We start from the raw sequence: 22,819 nt of genomic DNA on the forward strand, positions 1-22,819 counted from the left end.
TGTCCCTGCGAGCACAATCCATTTTCAGCCTCCAGATAAAGCGAAGGATGGCTCGGGTGATCGCCAACGCGCACAAGTGTGGAATGGGCCAGACCTGCGCCATGTACAGCAACAGCGAGAATGCCTCACACCTGGTGACCAGGCTCTTACCCGCAATGGAGAGGGAGCGTCGCTCCCACATGCCCAGTTTTCTTTTCACTATAGCCACTCGTTCCTTCCAGTTTCTAACATATGCCCTGGTCCCTCTGAATCATATCCCCAGCACCTTCAGGCAGTCTGACCTGACAGTGAAGGGGATCAAGGATCAGTCGGCCCAGTTTCCAAAGAACATGGCCTCGCTCTTGCTATGATTTACCTTCGCTCCTGAGGCCAATTCGAACTGGTCGCAGATGTTGATCAGTCTGCCCACCAACAGCAGATCCAAGTAGAAGACAATGACATCATCCACGTACAGGGAGGCTTTGACCTGGGTGCCGCCACTGCCTGGGATCATCACTCCTCTTATGCCCAGATCCTTCCTGATGGACTCAGCAAAGGGCTCTATGCAACACACAAACAGGACAGGGGAGAGAGAGCAGCCCTACCTGACTCTAGAATTAATTGGAAATCTTTCTGATTCCCACCCATTGATTGAAACTGCGCTTCTGATGTTTGTGTAGAGCAGTTGGATCCAGTTGTCGATTCCCTCCCCAAACCCCGTTTTGGAGAGCACATCCACCATGTAGATTTGTGATACTCTGTCAAAGTATCCTTTTCCTGGTACAGGCTGATGAGGCAGGTGTCCACACCCCTGTTCTGTACATAGGCAATTGCATCCCTGAGTAGCACGAGGCTGTCAGAGATCTTCCTGCCGGGTACAGCGCAGGTCTGGTCAGGGTGGATCACCAACTCCAGAGCAGACCTGACCTGATTGGCGATGACCTTGGACAGAATCTTATAGTCCACATTCAACAGTGAAATGGGTCGCCAATTTCTAATTTCCTCCCTTTCCTCCCTCCACTTGTAGATGAGGGTGATGATGCCTTTCCTCATGGATTCTGACATGCTGCCGGCCAGAAGCATACTCTCATACACTTCTGGTAGGTCTGGGCCGATCCAGTCCCACAGAGCCAAATACAACTCAGCAGTTACTTCCAAGAGTCTTACTCTTCTTGAAAGACTCAAGGGCCTTAGTCAGTTCATCAGGAGTTAGTAGTTTGTCCAGACTCTCCCGTGTACTGTCGTGTAAGATCTCCATGATAGAGGACAGGAAGGACTGGAAGGCCATGCTGTCTGTGAGTTTCATGTCATACAACCCGGCATAAAATTATTTGCTGATCCTCAAAATGTTGGGCTGCAATGACTTTACTGAGTTGTCTTCTTCCTTCAGACTGCTGATATCAGAGCTCTCTCTGTGTACCTTTTGGAAGAAGAAACGTGAGCACATCTCATCCTGCTCCACGGAGCGGACTCAGGACCGGAGGATGATCTTGGAGGCCTCCGAACAAAGAGCGAGGCTTGCTGGCTCTTCACCTCTTGGAGCTCCTCTTTGACATCGACCCCCATCAACTGCAGCCAGAGCAGGCTCTGCATGTTTTTCTGGAGTTGGGGCATTACCCTCTGTTCCTTTCTAGCCTTCTGGATACCTTTGACGATGAAAAACTTCTTGATGCTTCCCTTGATTGCTTCCCAATAGTGCATCAGGGACTCAAAGAGGGGTTTCACGGTTCTCCAACCTTTGTAATCCCTCTTGATTTCCTCAATGTTCTCTGGGGTCAGCAGTTGCACGCTCAGCTTCCATGTTCCCATGCCAACAATCTGGCCTTCCTGTAAGTGGCAGTAGGCCAGTAGGAGGCAGTGGTGGATCTGAATGTGAATGCTTGGGGCACAAACAGGAAGTCTATCCTGGAATGACTGGATCTATCTGGCCACGCCCAGGTGTATCAACGCTGTGCTCCATCTGCAGGGTTGCTGAAGACGTCATACAGCTTAGCATCCTTTACTGTTTCTAACAGGAGTCTGGATGTGGCGTCCAGTCTGCTGTCGACCCTGCCAGATCGTCCAGCTGCACCAAAGATGCAGTTGAAGTCACCGCCCAGAACGACCGGCCTGGAAGTCGCCAGCAGCAGTGGGAGCTGCTGAAGGACCACCAGCCACTCACTGTTTTGAGCTGGGGCGTACACGTTAATTAACCAGAGTGGAGCATTCTTGTACAATACGTCTGTTATGACCTGCAAGTTTTCCTCCAAGCCACACACTGTCCTGACTTGGAACTATATAGCCATTCCTTCACTGTCTCTGGGTCAAGTGGAACTACCTCCTTAACACCACATGAACTGCAGCGGTTCAAGAAGGCAGCTCACCACCACCTTCGCAAGGGCAATGAGGGATGGGCAATAAATGCTGGTCTAGCCAGCAATGTCCACATCCCATGAAAGAATTTAAAAAATGCCAGTCTGACAGGGCTTCTGACAATTTTACTGATCTACATTAGCTGCTAATTACCCAACACTTTACCCTTAAATCCCTAATAGCCTCCCCCTGCCCAATCTCCATGACTTCTTGCTGACCTGTAGTTTTCCTGAACTTTCCATCCCCTTGACTCTGGCATCTTACTCAGTCCCTCTCCCATCAACCCATTGTTGGTGGCCATGCCTTTACTGTTAGGTCTTAGGTTATGGAATTCACTCCCTAAATTCCTCCACCTCCCTGTCTGACTTTAAGATCCTCCTTAAAACCCAGCTCTTTGGCTAAGCTTTTGGTCATCCTTTCATCTTGAACTTAGCACTGATTATTTGATTATTTCTTTGAGAACTATCTTGGGACACTATTCAGCATCAAAATACACTATAAATGAAATTGTTATTGTATTATAGATGGTCTTTGATTTCATGCCAAAAATGGAGAATAACAATAAATGTGTCTGATTGCTGAAAAATCATTCCAATTGGTTTAATGTGTCAATGCTTCTCTCTCTTTTTAATCCACATTCAGACCCTGCCTTGGGATCTGTGGGAGGTAGGAATGCTTTATTTTCCATTTGAATACCACTTCATTTTCAGAATTAATCTTTTGTCTTCATATGGACTCTTACTCGTCAGCTCGCTTTAAAAGGCCCAATGAGTTATTCATTTCAAAACTCTGCACAAGAAATATCATTTAGGTCTTTGCATTTTGCCAGATGCAAATGATTGTTAGGTTGAGAGATTTAATTCCAACCCAGGACAATGAAGCCAGTGCTGCTAAGTACTTAGTGAAAATGTGGAATTCCATGGACCCTCTGACAAACAGGGCTGGCATTGAACATAGGAGATCATTTGACACATTCCAATTAGCTGCAGGAAGGCTGTAAATTAACGGGTTATTTTAAGAGGCTGCAATGATGTTGATTTTTTAAAAATCATTGTAGTTTAATATCTGCTGAGTCTGTACAACATCCTCCTTGACGGTGGTGACAGCTTACCTTTTGAAATAGGTTGGAAAACTAAACATTCAACAGCCAAACTCGGAGATAAGCTGAGAATTCTATTTTAAAAAGTTGCAGCAGAAGCATGAAGCATCAGATTTTGGGAACCTGTGCTGCAATTGAGTATCTGCATTGCATGTAATGTTGAAAGTAGCTTGGACTGTGAGATATGACCACACAGTGAGACAAGTGTGAAAGAGCACAGTATGTGGTAAACTGCAGGCAAGATATTTGGTTCTTTTTTTAACCACTTATTTTTGTCTATTTCAAGGCAAGCACAGAACTGGTTCAGCCTGTGAGTACATCTCCTCATTTCCTTATCATTTATAGTGGCCTAAAGATAAATTTTCTCCAATCTCTGAGACTAGTGCACTTTTTATAGGTATATTCTCTCATATGGTGTGACTATTTTTACACCAATTCAATTTTACGTTTTCATCTTTGCTGTGATTTATTTAGCTTTTATTAAGATAAATTTGCATCTATTTACCGCATGTTTTTAATTTAATTTATTTCCAATTATGTGGGGGGAGAGGGGTGAATCTGCTGTCAGGTGCTCCAAGATTGGAATGGGACCTAAGGGGAGCACTGACTGGGGAACCATGATCCTACAGCACCTGCTCTTATGGCCAGCACCCCTTACAAACATTTGACCCTAGAATACTGTTGAATATATTTACCATTATATAACTCAGGGATGTCTATCACATGTTTTTATATCATTTACATTGACTTATTTTATCGTGTGGGAAAATCTGTGTTTTTGTTGCTCTTTTATCTTCATCTCTGCTTCTACTACCTTTTATATCTGTCTTCACTCATTTTCTGTCTAAAGCCCGACTCTTCACAAAGTCTCTTCTCTCTCTATAACCCGGCCACGGAGGAGAGCACAGATGCTGACGCACCAAGTGATGTTACGACAGCAATTTCTGAAGTAGCGGCCAGACAGAACTGTACGCCGCAGTGGGGGTTAACCGACACTGGCCCGCTCTCTAGCAGTGAGGAAGGAACTCTAGATGATTGTCACGACGAAACTCAGGAACAAGAGACTGCAGGGAGCTGTACTGACCGATCAGCTGATAGCATTGCGAACCCTGTGTATCAGGCTGAGGAAGAGGAACAGGGTTCAGTCAATGCAGAGAATTGGCAGGAGAATCCATTAGACGAACAGGTAGACACTGAAGCAATGGAGAGTAGGAGTTGGCAGACAAATCTGTGCGTGGAACAAGAGTGTGGCTTTGAATTTTGTGTAGATCAGAAAGCATCCATGGCTCCTATTGCAACCCAGGATGGAGGCATAGAACTGGGTGAAGAGGAAAGTCTGAGTGAGTTAGGACAGATAAGTAAGGAAGATAGCTTTGAACATTGTGATTCAGCAACGCAACTGGGAAATGAGGTAGTAGAGAATGCAGGTAAGGTTCATGAGGCTGAAACCCACACAGGTGAGGGCCCTGGTGCTAATGATGCAGAAATGGAAGAATTGAACTTCAGTCAGAAGCATCAGCCCAGTGGCATCCCCAGAAACTATCAGAATGATAACACTGCTGGTCAATGTACAAAAGATGGAATTCCACTTAACCACAAAAGTGATGACATTCCAGATAGCCAGGAGAATGAGGACATTCCAATTATGTGTGGAAATGAGGATACTCTGAGTAACCAGGAAATAGAGGGAGTTGTTTACAGGTGTGTAGGGGACCAAATCCTGGCCCCTCAAGATGACACAGTTGGTGTTAGCTGTTCCAATACAGACAGAACAAGCCAATGTCAGGGTGCAGAGGGCCAGTTTGAACCAATTGACACAGAGAACAATGAAGCAGGTAACACAACTAACACAGGAAAGGAAACTAGCCAAACAGATGGAGCTTATACCGGTATCCCAATTGTGAATCAAGCAGATATATTTCACGGAGATGTTGGTGATGACAATAGATTTGGTCCTCAAAGCCTGGAGTTGGATCCCTGGAGCAGGGAAAAGCATGAGATATGGCCAGAAAACTGGGAGCCTACTGTTAGCAGCAATGAGTGGGGTTTCTGTAGCCTGCCAGAAGGCCTGGTTAATGGATTTGACCCTTGGCCACCATTTCAGGAGAGTCAAGGGGAGTTTGATTACCGAAACGGAGATGGAAAAGCATATTTTTGGGAAGGGTTTAATGAGAATGTCACTGTTTGTCCTATACCAGATTCTGATGAATTTGGTACTACATGGACTGGAAACATGCTGAGTGGTTCTGGTCAGAATGAGGAAACACAGTTACAACAGGACTTATGCGGGGACAATGAAAGCACTAGTGAGGGAAGCCAAGCCAAAGAATTACATAGCTCCCAAATGCCCTATCCAATCGAGAACTTAAGCAACACTAGCAACGAGAGTTCATCCAGCCCTAAAGATAATGAAACAAACTTCTCGGATCTATCGGAGGATGAGATTGCTAACCGGAGATACGGACTGTTATACCAGGAACTAGATGCTGAAAGAGAAGAGGTACCTTGTCAAGTGTTTAGTGTAGAAAAAAGTTATTAGGTATGGCTAAATACCATTGTAAAATATCAGCTTTAGCTTCATTATGATCCTTGAATCATTCCTTTCCTTCAATCGTCTGTTGTTCTATGTTATTGCTCCCAAAGGACATGTCATAATAAATAGCAAAAGTAATACCCTTCATGTGTGTTATGGTAGTTAGAGTGATAAAAGTATGCAATCTTAACCTATATATTTCACTTCTTTCTCCATTGTTTCCAGATGCCCAGTGCTGCTTTTAATGGATTCACACAGGTAAGTCATCTCTGATAAACAACACAGTTCAGTTGCCTTTAGAAGATGGTTTCATACACAGTCAGCTCAGGACTGCTGGTACTTCTTTATAAATATAGCTTCCAAAGTGCAGCCGTGTCTGAGCGAGCAACTGAACAAACAGCCAGGCACAGAGAAGGTCAGCACACTCCCAATGCTCATTGGGGGAATAGGAAGGACTCTAACATCCCCACTCGGAGCAGAGGAACCCTGAATTTGCCTCAAATTGTTGGATATTTCACAAATTTTTCTCTAAAGTTTCCACACTTAGAGAATTGTAAACTGATATTAATGCTATGAGATTTGCAAGAGGACTATGCATTACATAGGAACCCTTGGCTCAGTGCAGCATTCTTCCCTCTGAGTCAGACGGTTCTCAGTTCAAAGCCCACTCCAGAAGATTGAGTATGGAATGCACCTTGACACTTCAGTGCAGCCCTGAAGGAGCTGTTAGAAGTATTTATTTTGGATGAGGCGTTAAACTGCCGCTGGTGGAAGTAAAAGATCCCACAGCACATTTGGAAAAAGAGGAGGAGAGATATTTTGGTGTCCTGGCCTCAGTGACATCATTGAAAACAGATTATCTGGTTATTATCTCATCAGTGTTTGTGAAACCTTGCTGTGTGCAGATTGGCTCCTTTGCAACAGTGACTACAATTTGACGGCGATTAGCCAGGTGACAGGAACAGTTGTGCATGTGCATTCAGCTTGCACTGAATCCACCGGTGCAGGTGTGGTTTCTCTTACAGCTGGCACCATTGGTGTGTGCCCATCAACCTGTTCCTTTACTGGGTCGTACCTGCACAATTGGTGAAATCTCTCACTCAGTTGCTCTCTCCAGTACATTCTGTCTGTCACTGTCCCACTCACTGTGCTGCATCAAGCCCTTGCCAGCCTTCCCCTGAGCCCTCACTGCTCCCCTCCCAGCTCTCGGCACACCTCTCCCCAGCCCTCGCAGTCCATCTCCCGGCTCTCACCGCAGGAACACCACCACCTGTGGGTTCCCCTCCAAGCACTCATCATCTTAACTTGGAATAATATCATCATTCCTTCACTGTCGCTGGGTCAAAATTCTAGAACTCCCTTCCTAACAGGTTTACCTAAGACATGTATACTTAATACAGGTGTACACTTCCTAATAGGTGGACTAACCTACACCAGATGGACTGCAGGGGCTCAAGAAGGCAACTCACCACCACCTTCTCAATGGCAATTAGCTAGCCTTGTCAGCATTGCTCACATCCATGAAAGAATGTAAAAAACTATAGATAAACATGATTGCCAAATTGCACATGGTAAGAATCCACAAATGGCTACAAGGATGTCTGACCAGTTGACCTGCTTTGATATTTGAGGGTGAGATTGAACATTGGACATGATGTCCAGAGAACTCCCTGCTTCTCTATGAGTAGTGCCACAGCATCTTTACAATCACTTGAGCAGACAGGTAAGGGGATTAGAACCATTGTCTCATCCATAAAACAGCAACTGCAACAATGCAGCCCTCCCTCGGTGTTAAGTTAAACATCAGCTTAGATTACATATTTAAATTGTAGAATTTGGGTTGAAGCCAAAGATGACTCAGATGAGAATGCTATCAATTCTGACACTTAATAGTATTTCATCTTTTTGGAGGCCTGTTGTCCCTGACTAAAGCTTCCTGAGGGTGGTACAGTGCTGGAGCTTGTGCAGATGAATATTAATAGAGCTTCAAACTGATGAAAGTGTCTTCCAGCTGTGCTCCTTACCCTGTTTTGCACAATCTGATTAATCCTCAAGAGCTATTACATAGATTAGTTTAACAGAATCGTCGCTGTCATATTTCAGACTTGGTGAGAAATATTATCCCCCGTATATTCCTTTCCACTTCTGATTCACATTTTTCCTTCTGATGTCTATGCCTTGTTAAAGCTGGATGCTGGTATCACTGAGGGAGCCACGGAGCTGTCGAACCAAAGCGTGTTTGATACAGTGGTGAGTCACTTTTCCTCTGGGGTTTTCTAATTCCATAATCTGACTTTTGGCAGTCTTGTCTTCAGACCTTATGTTCTGCAGGGTGCACAGTGTGTGTTAAAGAACTGGATTGTGGCAATATTAGTCTTGTAAAGCTTGTATTGTAAACTTTATTTGGGTAAGATGATGTAGTGATTATGCTACTAAACTAGTAATTTTAACCTCAGACTTGAACTGGAGTTAAAATCCAACCAAGGCAATTTAAGAATTTGAATTCAATTTTTCTTTTAAAATATGGAAATGAAAAGCTGGTAACCAGATACTCTCCATCACCACTCTTTCAACACTGACCAGGGGACAAATGATTTAAAGCTTTATTTGTGCCGGTAACATTGAATTGAGCATTTAACTTTGTACCTAGAGCTAGGTCATTTAAGAATGAAATCAAGAAGGACTTCTGCATACGAAGGGTGGGGGACATGTGGAAATATTTTGCCCAAAAGTCTCTGGATGTCGAATTGAAATTTGCAAGACAGAGAATAAGTTTTTGTTAGTTAAGGCTATATAGAAGGATATAGAGCAAACATGAATAAACAGAGCTAAGGTACAGGTCAGTCATGATCTAAATAAATGGTAGAACAGGCTTGAGCTGTTGAATGGTTTTGTGCTGCTCTGATGTTCTCATAACAGTGCAGTAATTGTGAGCGACTGAGTGTTAACAACAGGTGAACATGTAGAAAGAGATGAACTTTTCAAGCTGGTATTATAATCCTCATGTTACACTGAATGTCACATAGCTGATTTTAAAAATTGAATATGCTATATTTTCTAGTATATGCTATATGTTTGACATAACTTCTGTTTGCTCCCAGAAATGACTGATTCAATTCCCAGTGTAAGTCAGTCATTTTCAGCTGGAGACTCGACATTGTGGTTACTTTACCCCTTGTATGAGACATATAAATACAAAACTGAACTGACATATAGTTTTTTTGAGTCTGATGACAAAAATAAGGTTAATGCTGTTACGCAACATGACACCAAATAGGTTGGATTCTGGGACATGATTGAAGGTGCGAACCTTCAACCATATTTGACAGCAAATCATGTTGACAAACATCTCCCAAGATCTTCAAAGGGACAAAAACCTCCAAAAGAAGCAAACTGCAAAAAACAAAAATGAAAAATTCAGTTCTGATAAACAAAATTAAAGTTCACTTTCATACATGTTCCAAATGAAAATACAAATACCTCCCCCACTAATCATGGAGGACCCGTAAATGAACAGCCAATAAACCCAGAATAAGTGCTGGCATGTATCCGGCATGCTGCCAACCTCATCAGAGCTTCCACCCCATGTGAAAGGCTGCAAGAGGTGGAGGTTAAAGGGCCTCCCTGGCTTCTGAGTTTCCTCGATCCTAACTTGTGGTCTGCTTGGTGGCTGGTTTCAGAAATGAAAGCAGCTGAGGTGAGACCAGCTGTAACAAGGAGACATTGTCCAGTTTCTGCATGGCTATGGTGTGCATCCATTGCAAGGGAGCTAGAAAAATGGGGTGAAGGCAAGTTGTCCTGGGAGTGCCAGTGCCACCAACCCATTACTTGAACATTTTTGTCTTCATCCCCATATGATAGGGCTTGTTAAATTGTACAGTCACTTTAGGATATCAGAAGTAAGTGAACACTCCCTATGGCTGGCACCTTCTTGCCTCAGTCACCTACCCAACAGAATGCACCCCTGCTGCTGCAGAAGTGGAAAATGTTTTGATGGTTGTGCATCTACCAAGTTGGCAATGATGGCAGAGGCAAGAAACATGAGAGGTATGGTCAACCTTCTCATGTTCTAAGTTCCTAATTAACACTGAAGTTTGGGGAAAGTGAACCTCCGAGTTATCATGGCAGGGGACTAATTAGGCCAAGTGCAGAACGACTGGTAGGGAATTAGATTGGCCTGAATTCATGGTGAATATCAGAACCAATGACACTGAATGGATATAGCAAGTAGGGTCTGCAAAAATACACTGTTCCATGAATTCAGAGACATTTTCAATTGCAGGATCTCAAAGTTCCTGCTAGTCAATCTATACTGGCCATCTAAGGAAAGTAAATAAATGGTTCTAGACATGTGTAGAGAGACCAAGTTGCTGCATTATAGGATGTAACACAGAGTAGGAATGAGACGTACCAATCTCTGTACAGCTCTGCAACTGAAAAGAGTTGGGATCAGCATCTGCCTGGTTATGCTGACTAGGGCCAGAATTTTACAACCCTGTTGGCAACAGGCATCGTGGCAGGTCGGGGGGGCAGGGGGACAATATGGCAGGAAGACCAAAAATCAGTTTCACATCACCGTGAAACCAGTTAGCCATTGTCCGCTTTGCCCATCAATGGCGGGCCGGCTTTCCCGCCGTCCAACGTTGGGAACGTAATTTCAATGCACTTGCACCTCATCCTCTTGCCTGTCCATGGGAATCATGCCCCCACGTCGAATTCACCTCCCACGTCAGCGTGACTTCAGAACAAAGCGATTCACAACAGTGTTTAAGAGGCGTGTACCTGGTGAGCTGAACTTTGAGGGGAACTCGGAGGTGAGTGCATATTAACATCGTGTAGCAGTTGCATGGGTCGCATGTTCCACTTCAAGGAATAGGTACCACGCATTCAGGCGAGGGCACAGGCAATTTGCTTTTTCCCAGCTGGTTGACAGCGGGGTGCTAGGGCAAGGGCTGCCCTCTGGTTGCGGTGGGGTGAGGCGGGGCAAAGCAGCTTTGTCTGATGGTAGTGCACAAGCAAATGTTAGCAGGGGGACGGAGGGAAGCGGCCACACAGTGAGCATAAAGTGAGCATTCTTTCGCAGCTGAGACAGATCAGGCACAGCTAGATTGACATGATTGGAGTTGGGCCTCTAGCTTATCTACCCACTCAAGCAATGCAGAGGCTTGAAAGTGCCATCAAATGCTCCTGAACTTTTCACCCCTCGGGCGCAGACTACAAATTAATGAGCGTTTTGAGGGGCTGCAGAACACTTGGACGACTGAGCAAGTCGTACAGTCTCCTTGTGAAAGATGGCCACGAAGCAGTCACTGGTGGAAGCGCTCACAGCCCCTTGCAATGTCTTCATTCAGGTTTGGACCATCTCCCCGATGGCTCAAAGTAACAGTGCAGCCTTGCAATGTGGGTTAGGAGAATGCCTGCGCCTGAGCTGAGAGCACAGCATGCAGTCCAGTGGGCGAAGCTGCTACCAATTGGTAAGGTTGGATGGGGTGGATGTGGGTGGGGTATCAGGCAACCATGCAGCGCACTAAACTCTGGCCATCCAATTGGTGGCCTGCGCTCTCTGGCATGCATTAAGGGGCCTAGAGCTGAAGCCACACATGTAACCATGAGAGGTCCTTAGGAGACCAATGCTAATCTACACATCTCTCTCTTTCATCCTGCAGGAGGTGTACATCAGGAGTGTGGAACTTGGTGACGTAACTGTATGCCTCACGGCTTACAGGGAATGGAGAAGAAGGGGAAGAGAGTGACAAAGGCACCTGGCTGGGCAGAGGGAGGAGCAGCACCCTCAAGAAGAAGGGGCGGCTGGGGCTTCTGTGCACGCCGCTGAAGAGCCACAGTGAGCCATTGTGGATCAGCACCTAGCTAGACCCAGGGTCTACGGACAGTGCTTGTCATCCCTGCAGATGACTGAGAGTCAGTGTTGCTGAAGACTGCACAAGTCTAGGGAACTAGTCAGTCACATCTGCCATCTGCTGCAGGATTTGGCACCACGGGAACATGGAGGGCATCCACTACCAGTTGCTGTGACAGTGACGGCGGCACTCAATTTTTATGCCAGTGGCTCCTTCCAGGGCTCCACAGGTGATCTCTGCGGGATCTTGCAAATCTCCACACACAAGTGTATCCAGGAGGTCATGAATACCATATTAGCGAAGGCATACAAGTTTGCGCATTTCGACTGGGATCAAGCAAGTCAGGAAGCAAGAGCGCTGGGATTTGCGCAGATCTCTGGTTTTCCACAGATGCAGGATGTCATCAACTGCAGTCATGTGGCGCTTAGATCTCCATGGCAACAAGCAGTCGAGTATGTGAACTGCACCGGCTTCCACTCACTGAATGTTCAGCTGGTCTGCAACCACAGCAAATGCATCCATCAAGGCTGCACACAATTCTCAATGAATGTCCATGACTCCTACATCCTCAATAGTCTCAGACCCCTGATGTCTTCAGGGTCCACAGAGGCTGCAGGGTTGGCTCCTCAGGTCTAGCTGCAAAGGGCATGGCAGGTGATGCCTATGCGGCAGCCTCAGACTGCAGCAGAGTGAAAGTATAATGAGGCTCATGCTGCAATTCGCAAATTGGTGGAGCAAATCATTGGGATGCTGAAGATGTGGTTCCGGTGCCTGGACCGGTCTGGTGGAGCCCTGCAATATAGTCCGCAGAGGATATCACACATCGCCATCGCCTGCTGTGCCCTACACTACCTGGTGCTGCAATGGGGGGAGGAGCTGCCTGAGGAGGAGATGGAGGAGCTGCACGTCTCCTCTGATGAGGAGGACATCGACAGGGATGACAGTGATGAGGTCCTCGAAGGCGATGATGATGGCCATGAGGTCATCGCGTTGTCCAGGTGAGGCAGGCGCGCTCGGGAGGTCCTCATATTTGCTAGATTTGTGGAGGATGATGACGACATGCAGCGAAAAGACACCATAGATCCTCACATCGCACCTGTAAACGTTTGACTCCTGTCTGGCTGATGGCAGCACACATACCCTCTGTGATAAGGCTCCTGTCATGGAGACACAGTGGATGCCCACAGTCCCTACACACCAGGAGGATAATGATGACATGCAGTGGGGACACTTCACAGATCCTCACAAAGCTTATGTGAATGTCTGACTCCTGTCTGGCTGATGGCAGATCACCTGCGCTCTGTGGACAGAATCATATCATGGAGATGCAGCAGGGAAATTTTAGCTTCTCCTGACCCTATGGCATCCTTCGTGAGCTGAACCTTTCAGGAGCACACTGTCACTGGACACAGATGCTGATGAGATGGGGGGGCGGGGGGAGGGGGGTGCTGCCAGCCACACCGCAAAGATGCTGAGGGCACACATAGAGAGTGACGGAACTCTGTGCCTCTGGCCCAGGACACTCTGGCAGCAATGATAAGCCCCATCGAGGTGCAGGCGCATCTGATGTGACCAGTGACTGTGAAGATACACCATCAGTGTGCTGGGAAGGTTGCACAAAGCACATGGTGAGGCCCTGGACTGAGAAAACTGCCTTTGTTTTGTACAGGAACCAAGCTTTCACTGCAGACTGACACGAACACTGCTCATCATAACAAGGAGCCATTGACAGGGCGACATTGTTGTGTATTTATTTATAATAGACAACGTTATGTACAAGTGATTAACACCTATGCTCATGCCATTAAACTACATTTTCTTAACCTTCTTAACCCTGCCACTACATCTTGGTGCTCCCCTGACATCCACAGCAAAGGTGGAGGCAGCCTGCTGACTGCTCCGCCCTGTCTGTGATGCCCTTGGCAGGCGTCCTCTGGAGGGCCCTAGGCCTGCTTTCAGGGTCCTGCTGTATGGGAATGGCACCCATCTCGGCCTGTGGAGCTGGAGCTGCTGGGGTCACAGGAAGAGTGATTCAGATGGGCCGGACTCTCCCGGAATCACCTGGATGGTTGGCCCCATGATGTGCACCTGCGGATCCTCCTCCCTATGGGTGTCTGAGGGCCTCTGGCTGACTCCTTGAGGAGAAGGGGAAGCTGGAGTGAGATCAAGCTGTACACACCCCTCTCGCGTTGACATTGTTGCAGGCCAACTATAGCATCAGCGATGGAGTTCAGCCCACGCAGCAGTGCAGGACTGATGTCCTGGACCAAGGTCTCCGTGGCGGCTGTCATCCTACCAGTGTTGACCTCAATGCATTGCAATGCCAGCACTTTCACTTCAGAATGAAGACAGATGGATTCCTCCATCGTGCCTTGCAATCTTTGGAGTGCAGTGGACATCCCTTCCTGATGTTCCCGAGCTTGCCTTTGCAGCTTCAGCAGCCGTGACATGACCAAGTTCAGAGGCTCCTCATCTGAACTCAGCTGACTTATGGCCTCCAGCAGTCCTCCGAGTGCCGTAAACCTGGTAAGTCCCTGCCACCGCCTGCTGTGGATCAGACACTGCGATGTGCTCACCAAATTGTGACCCGAGGTTACTCAGGAACTAGGTCCCACCAAGGTGTGGGTTTCTGCACTGGTGGAAGGTTTGGGTGAGCGCTGTGACAGGTCTTCAATTAGGGTGTCATCAGATTCTTCTTGCAAGGTATTTTCGGGGCTTGATTCGAGGACCTGGGTCATGGACTCCATCAGCTGCTTCCCAGACGTCTCTGTGAAAGCAAGGAGAGATAATTAGTGCATGGCAGGGATTGCGGAACAGGGGAACTCACTTATAGCATGGTTGTCTGATGGATGTTGCACTGCTGAATTCTCACCTGATTTAGCATCGCCGACCTCACCATCAGCACAGGAACGGTCCAGATTGTCGCCAGCCAGCTGGATGATTCTATTTTCAAAATCTGTGAGGACCTTGATGTCAGGCATTCCTCCACCAGTTTGTGACCTCTCCCTTTTGTTGTGTGCCAGCTTGTCCTGCATGCCTGCATGAATACAGATGGAGACAGTGTAAGCAGGACGCCTGCCAGGCCAGATGAGAAGGATGCCTGGCATGTGTAGGTGATGAGTGATGCCATGGATGGGATGGGGACACAATCTGTAGGGCAGATGAAGATGTGTGTGGGTGAGTGAATGGTGATGTCTCTTGAACCGACAGCGAGTGAGATCCCTGTGGGTGTGTGATGGGTTTGTGAGTGTGTGAGTTGAGAGTGATGAGAAGAGTGACTTACCATGGCAGAATGGAGGAGATCATTCATCTTCTTGTGGCATTGGGTGGTTGTCCTCTTTTGCAGGTCATTGGTGCTGACCACCACTGCCGCTGCCTCCCATGCTGGATTGGTGACCTTGCTTGCTGGTCTTTGCCTAGAACGGGGATAGAGAACTCCATGGGGGCCTTCCCTGCATCCAATGGGCACCCAAGGGAGGCGCCACTAAATTTGGGGGCAGCATGTTTCCTTCCCTTTGGCAGCCATGATTTTTCAGCAGCTTCTGATGCCTTAGAGAGAGCTAGTTCTGTGCAGGGGCACCCTTTAAATATGGCACCCAGATTACTGAAGGCCTGAGGTGGTGGCGGGATGAGTGAGTCAGAGGGCCCGGCGTGTTTCCTGGGTGTGCATTATTAATGAGGCGGAATGTGCCGGGAATGGGACGATACGATGCAAAAAGCCACCATTGCAGCCGGCGGATAAAACGTCTTTTTCTCTGCCCACTACCAGACTTTGTGCAAATCTGGGACGATTCCACCCTCGAGTTTTGGGGGTGGGTTTGAACTTATATCATGGGAAGGGGAAAGCAAGGGAGTGGAGTAGGTTGGAAGGTAGTAAGCTCCAGGAGTACAGGAAATAAGGGGGCAGGAAAGTTCAAAGAGGTGAAATAGAGCAAGATAGTGAGCTGTTGCTTCCACATTTAGAGTAATTCACCATTGCATATAAATAAAACCAAGGGAAACGAAACAAATTGGTTCAGAATCAAGGGAATCCTCCTTTGTTTGAAAAAAGACCAACCAGCCTAGCTGGTTCAATGGACTTTAAAAAGAGAAAAAAAAAACAGAATTACCTGGAAAAACTCAGCAGGTCTGGCAGCATCGGCGGAGAAGAAAAGAGTTGACGTTTCGAGTCCTCATGACCCTTCGACAGAACTTGAGTTCGAGTCCAAGAAAGAGCTGAAATATAAGCTGGTTTAAGGTGTGTGTGTGGGGGGCGGAGAGATAGAGAGACAGAGAGGTGGGGGGGCGGTGTGGTTGTAGGGACAAACAAGCAGTGATAGAAGCAGATCATCAAAAGATGTCAACGACAATAGTACAATAGAACACATAGGTGTTAAAGTTAAAGTTGGTGATATTATCTAAACGAATGTGCTAATTAAGAATGGATGGTAGAGCACTCAAGGTATAGCTCTAGTGGGTTTTTTTTTATAATGGAAATAGGTGGGAAAAGGAAAATCTTTATAATTTATTGGAAAAAAAAGGGAAGGGGGAAACAGAAAGGGGGTGGGGATGGGGGAGGGAGCTCACGACCTAAAGTTGTTGAATTCAATATTCAGTCCGGAAGGCTGTAAAGTCCCTAGTCGGAAGATGAGGTGTTGTTCCTCCAGTTTGCGTTGGGCTTCACTGGAACAATGCAGCAAGCCAAGGACAGACATGTGGGCAAGAGAGCAGGGTGGAGTGTTAAAATGGCCACCCCCTTTCTGTTTCCCCCTTCCCTTTTTTTCCCAATAAATTATAAAGATTTTCCTTTTCCCACCTATTTCCATTATAAAAAAACCCCACTATACCTTGAGTGCCCTACCATCCATTCTTAATTAGCACATTCGTTTAGATAACATCACCAACTTTAACTTTAACACCTATGTGTTCTATTGTACTATTGTCGTTGACATCTTTTGATGATCTGCTTCTATCACTGCTTGTTTGTCCCTACAACCACACACCCCCCTCCACCTCTCTGTCTCTCTATCTCTCCGCCCCCCACACACACACCTTTAACCAGCTTATATTTCAGCTCTTTCTTGGACTCGAACTCAAGTTCTGTCGAAGGGTCATGAGGACTCGAAACGTCAACTCTTTTCTTCTCCGCCGATGCTGCCAGACCTGCTGAGTTTTTCCAGGTAATTCTGTTTTTGTTTTGGATTTCCAGCATCCGCAGTTTTTTTGTTTTTAAAAAGAGAATCTTTCCTTTGATTTTATTTTTGTATTGAAAATGTCAGCCTGCCAATGAAGAGTATTTGAGTCAGATTACTCAGTATTTCTGTTATCTTTCTTACTGAGTCAGCATTTCAATACTGTTGAGTTACATTTTAGTTTACACAGGAGATGGAATATTTGGTACAAGTGCTCTGCTATGTCTATGGCTACTTCACTCTCAGCCGATCATCGTTTTTGGACTGATAAAAGCGGGGACACTGATTTAGGCTGACTGAATAATTCAAAGTCTGCTTTCATTGTATGGGATTTGTAGGCATTGAATTTCCATAAAATCAATAAATTAGTGGCCCTTGCTGGTAAGTTGCAGAACATTTTGTCAACTTAGTTCATTAGATGGGACTTTTGTTTATACTGCGTTGAGTTTTTATAGTCATGTGTGCTCGAAGCACTAACACAGTTGCCTTACCCTACTCTCCAAAGATCAATGCAGAATCCACTCTTGCTGAGGAGCCCAAGGCCCCAGAAGCAGGCACTGAGCCGCCCCAGGATGCTCTCTCTGCTGTGCCCAGTGTGGCTGCAGAGGAGGTTGTGGTGAGTCCCACTGTTTGACTGCAGACTGATTTCGTTCACAGTAAGTGCTTCATTCATCCCGTCACCACAGCCACCTCCTATGTTATTGCTCGACAGCAGAAATGTTTTTTCCTGTTCAGTTTTGCATGTGTACATTTCCCTCCACCCTAATCATGGTGTCACTTGTGAAGTTTCTCCCCACCCCAGCCCCCAAACCACCTGTTTTCCATCTTACTTTAAACTTAGCTAAGATTAAGTATTCATTCTCTGACTGCATTTGTAAGTATGATCCTGTCATTGAACTGATCCAGAAATGAATGCCTAAACCACAGCAATGGATCTGTTATTATAGACGTGACTTGTATACAGTGGAACTATGTTGCGCAGTAGTCAATTACTTACTTCTCTGCACTGTTCTCCAACCCAGCATCAAGCACTTTATCTGCGGTGTGTGCACCTGTGCGCATAAGTGTGTATGCAGATGTGCGTACATGTGTATGTCTATATCTGCTTGTACATGTGTGTACACGTGTGTGTGTGGCTATGCCTGCATGCACAGATGCTTAGGACACCATTAGCACTTTGGACAAGCTTAATTCTGCAAATAGCCATAACCGAAACAATAATAGCTCTAAAGGACAGCTTGCTCCTGCATCTAGTATATATTTCTGTTCAGGAACTTTCTTTTCCTGGCTTATTTAGGGTCAGATTTGGGGGGGAATCAGCCTGTCCCACTGGCAAGATTATAATCACTCCCCCTCCAAAAAAAACTGTGTTTGCAATTGCTGTTGGTGGAATAAAAGTGCGTGATTCAGTAGTGTAAGCACAGGAGCTGCTTCACAATTGTTGGTCTAAACAAGCACCATATAAAATCAGTTAAAGCCAAGTGGACACCCATGGGTGCAGTGATTTCAGTACTGTCAACAGAGCAAGTGAACCTCTGTTTTTAATGCTATTCGCTCCCCTGTCACCAGAGAGTGTGACTTCTCCACCAGTGCCCAATGGATATAGAAGAATGAGCCTGGGAATGATTTTCCCTCTGATGGAGAAATTCTTGTAATAGATTTCTTTACAGTGGCATGCCTGAGAAACACAGAAACCCAGAGCATCACTTATATATATCTCACTGTGCTCCATGGCACTACATGCTGGTACAAGCACTCCAACAGTCCTGCAGGTATGGAGCCATATCGCACTACTCCATGGTACGATAGGCTGGTGCTCCAAGGCACTATCGTAAAGGTACAAAAGGAAAATGCTACAATGGCTGGAAATGTGAAATAAAAACAGAAAATGTTAGAAATACTCGGCAGGTCAGGCAGCATCTGTGGACAGAGACTCAGAGTTAACATTTCAGGTCAATGACCTTTCATCAGAACTGGGAAACGTTTGAGGTGTAATAGGTTTTAAGCAAATGAAAGGTTGAAACACAGGAGAGATTAAACAACAAAAAGGGTTGATGGTGCAAGACCAAAGGGAGTGGTAATGGGATAAGTAAAGAAACAAAAGATGCTTCCACAGGAGGTATAAATGTCAGAATGATGAACAACTGTCGTCCGAAAGCATAAAAAGAGAGAAGTGAGAGCAAAACCAAAGTTTACGTTTGTTGCCAACATTGTGCATGCCCGGCTGTATGTGCGGCTGACATCTTTATAGGGGGCAGTGTGCAGCAGGGTGCATGCACGGTCATCACAATCTGGAATTGCAAATGTTACAGTGCTGACAGCATCAAGTTAACACCATTTACTAAAGGGAAGCAGCCTCTTTATAATTTTTGCAATTGTGGCCATCCCACAGTTTCTGAATCTCCAGCTTCAGAGCCTCTTCCCCTTAATCTGGATCTGTCACCAGAAACAAGAACTGCAAAAGGAGTTGCAGTTGTCACTGGATGGATCAGAAGCCTCCTCTCCCTCCCCATCCCGATCACTGGCACCTGCAGGGAGACTGCACCCTGACTGACTGCCTGCTGCGGGCTCAGAAACTGGATGAATGGCTTCAGGGTCTGAAGATCCAGCCGATACTGTGCCTCCTGCAAATTACGTCATTGGCTCCTGCACATGCGCGGACAAGTGCACATGCTCATACAGGCATCGGTGGCCACCTTGTGTTGGCAGGAGTCACAATGAAAACCAAAACCAGCAAAGAAAAATAAAATAAAATGGGCCAGAGGTTACAATCTGAAATTATTGAACTTAATGTTGAGACCTCTTTGCAGAACACCACCATTCAGTCCACATGTGTGACCCCGAGCTTCCGTTACCTTTCATTTTAATTCTCCTACTTGCTCCCACCCTGATCTCTCTGTCCTCAGCCTTCTGCTGTGTTCCGGTGAAGCTCAAAGCAAGCTTAAGGAACACTATCTCATCTTTTGATTTGGCACTTTGCAGCCTTCTGGACTCAACGTTGAGTTCAACAATTTCAGACCATAATGTCTGCCTCCATTTTATTTCTCTTTGCTCGATTTGTTTTTTCTGTCATGTTTTTCCCTCATTTTTGCTTCCAGCCAGCAGCTCTTCATCATTCTGTCTTTTGTATCTCCTCTAGCCACATCTTTTGTTTATTTTTACTGATGCATTTACCCTCCCTTTGGCAATGCACCATCATCCCTTTTGTCATCAACTCTCTCCCACCCTATCACAGACTTTCTCCTTTGTTCTTACCCACCCCCCACACCACCCCCATCACCACCTTTCACTTGCTTAAAACCTATTACAACTCTAACTTTTCCCAGTTGTGATTTAAGGTCATTGACCTGGAACGTTGAGCCGTATTTTCGTACAGGAGGCAGAAAGATAGGTTGGGAATCTTTCTGACTCGGCAGACCCACCTCCTTTGAAAAAGCCCCCGCCCACCATATTTTCATTCTGGGGAGGCAGGGGCGGAAAGGAATTCGGCCCACTTCCTCCAGAGGCAGGCCTGAGGCACCAGTGGAGGTAGGGGGATGATGAGGTCAGCAGGCTGGAATGCCCACCTCCATTTATTGGGACATCAGCCCAGTTGTAATGATGAATGTCAGGCCTTCAAACCCTCACCCCTCACCCATATATCCCACATACCCTCTCCATGCAAGCCTCATTTTCCATGCCCCTTCTATGCTCCTCATATCTCCCATGCCCTATCATATCCTCATATCCACCATTCCCTTTCCATGTCCCCCATACATCCTCCATAGTCAATCTCCCAGTATCCACTATGTACAGAACCAATGAGCCATTGGCAAGTCTGACAAGTCTTTGAAATAATTCTGAAACAGACACAATAAGTAGATGCTTTGAAAAGATCTTTTGAAAAAATGGCTTCACTTACAACTTCTTAAAAGGTTAGACAATCATAGCCATTCATAGTATCAATAGCATTTATCCACTTCAGACCCCTTAATGTTGTGTAAGTAAACACACATGCAGTGAAAAAGCTCTCTAAAGAAAAATCAAGTTGCTACAAGCTAATAGAGATGGCAATCAAATAATGTTTTTACTATCCTCGGCATTGCTTATTGAGATCTAAGTTCCTTATCAATTCTTGGAGCTCAGCCAAGCATTCATAATGGGACCATCTGGCAACAGTATCAATACAAGCAGACTGAAGAGATGGCATTATGATTGCTTATGAATAGATAAAAGCTTCTGACATTGATAATATGAATGGCTGTGATTGATTGATGGCTTTATGATAAGGTAAGAGGGCCAATGTGTTTTGATGGGACTGTTGAATAGATGTTTTTGTTTTTGGTTAATGACTTGAGTTCTCCCATTGTTCATGACTCCTCTGAGAGGCGGGAAACTGAATCTACTTAAGAAGAGACTGGCTCCATCAAAATTGCAGAGGAGTTTGAACTGCCCACCCCAGCAATAGAGCCAGCGAGGGCAAGAGTGCTGCGTGCAGGCTGGCTACCCACACTCTTATCCCTTGCCAGTGAAAATTGCCAGAAATGGGAATGGGAGCAGGAATCCAACCATTTTTAAAGGGCTCCCAAGTCAGCTTAGCTCAGCAATAACCCAGGCCATTAACTCTGTTTCTCTCCCACAGATGCTGCCTGACTTGCTGAGTATTTTCGGCATTTTCTGTTTTTATCGCTGTCATACTAGCTTTGTTCTGATACAAAATCATAAGCTGAATGTCCACGGTTTCAAAAGATACATTCGCTACCACTGCTGTCTTTAGCATATTTGGGAGTTCACCTCAGTATTGAAGTGTTATTGGTCTGTGACTCTTTAGGTATGTTTATAAGAGGTACCCATTGCTTGAATCCCATCAGAGAAACCATTCTTGTTTCAACCATCCCTTTGATCATTTCAAATAGCATCATGTTCTGATATTTTACACGACTAGATTTAAAATTATGATGCTGGAGATAATTCAGATGAAATAATTCCTTTTTTTCCCCCATCAAGGAGATTGAGGAGTCTGAGGTACAAGAGCCAGCTGTGAGTGCTGAGACTGACAGCACTGAGGTATGTAAATGGTGCCTCAATGACTGGACAAAAAAGTAGATCATCTGCTCATTACAGTTAAATATCTAGCATCAAATCTCGTCCCTATAATTAGTCCTCCACAAATGGAACTGTTTTGTGTGCATCAGAGATGCTTGTGCATATTATGAAAAAAGACTGTGATTCCTGCCATGCAAATAATTGTGTGTAGTTGATGCCAATCTTTACTGTTTGGCAATGTTGAATGAGCACTGGTGGTGATTCAGAACTTGATAAAATAAACAAGTGATGAGTACATTTAATCCATTCTCAAGGCTCATGGTTTACAATGACTGAATCAAGTCAAGCTTTGGTTTTATTATATGTGGTGATTTTTTTTAAAAATGGGTATTTTACAGATCAGGTTGAATGTTTCTATCAGATTTTCTCTGTAAAAACTACTGGCTGGGCATATATAAGGATTTATTTTATGAATGCTTTCCCTAGCACTACCAACCTGAGTTTGTGTCCACTAGTTCAAGAGTTTTGGCAACCTGTGATAGTAGGACAGAGTGTCCACTCAGCAAACGTTTTACAAGAAAATCTGCACTGTTACAATGGGCTGAATAGTCTCCTTCTATGCTGTGAGATTCTAACCCTACCCCCACAAAAACGAGCAGGTCATGTGTGATGTTAAAGTGTCAGAAATCTGATTCCAGCCCATCGATTTCTGCTTTAAATGGTGGCAGGATGGGGAGGTGGGCAGCCAATCCACTCCAAAAGAGGCAGATTGACACTTGATATACTATTAGGAGGCTGCGTG

At 45.6% G+C, this 22,819-nt stretch overlaps 1 protein-coding gene across 1 annotated transcript in view; it reads left to right on the forward strand.

Moving 5' to 3' along the window:
• amph (amphiphysin) overlaps positions 1–22,819 on the forward strand; it is a 289,286-nt gene that overhangs the window by 249,406 nt on the left and 17,061 nt on the right. Inside the window, exons 13-17 of the mRNA XM_041189423.1 lie at positions 2,974–2,997; positions 3,717–3,740; positions 6,189–6,221; positions 8,151–8,213; positions 21,979–22,038. Of these exons, the coding sequence (XP_041045357.1) occupies positions 2,974–2,997; positions 3,717–3,740; positions 6,189–6,221; positions 8,151–8,213; positions 21,979–22,038 (204 nt within the window). The remainder of the gene's footprint in view (positions 1–2,973; positions 2,998–3,716; positions 3,741–6,188; positions 6,222–8,150; positions 8,214–21,978; positions 22,039–22,819) is intronic.

This window comes from Carcharodon carcharias, chromosome 6 (assembly GCF_017639515.1).
Source record: "Carcharodon carcharias isolate sCarCar2 chromosome 6, sCarCar2.pri, whole genome shotgun sequence".
Lineage (NCBI taxonomy): Eukaryota > Metazoa > Chordata > Chondrichthyes > Lamniformes > Lamnidae > Carcharodon > Carcharodon carcharias.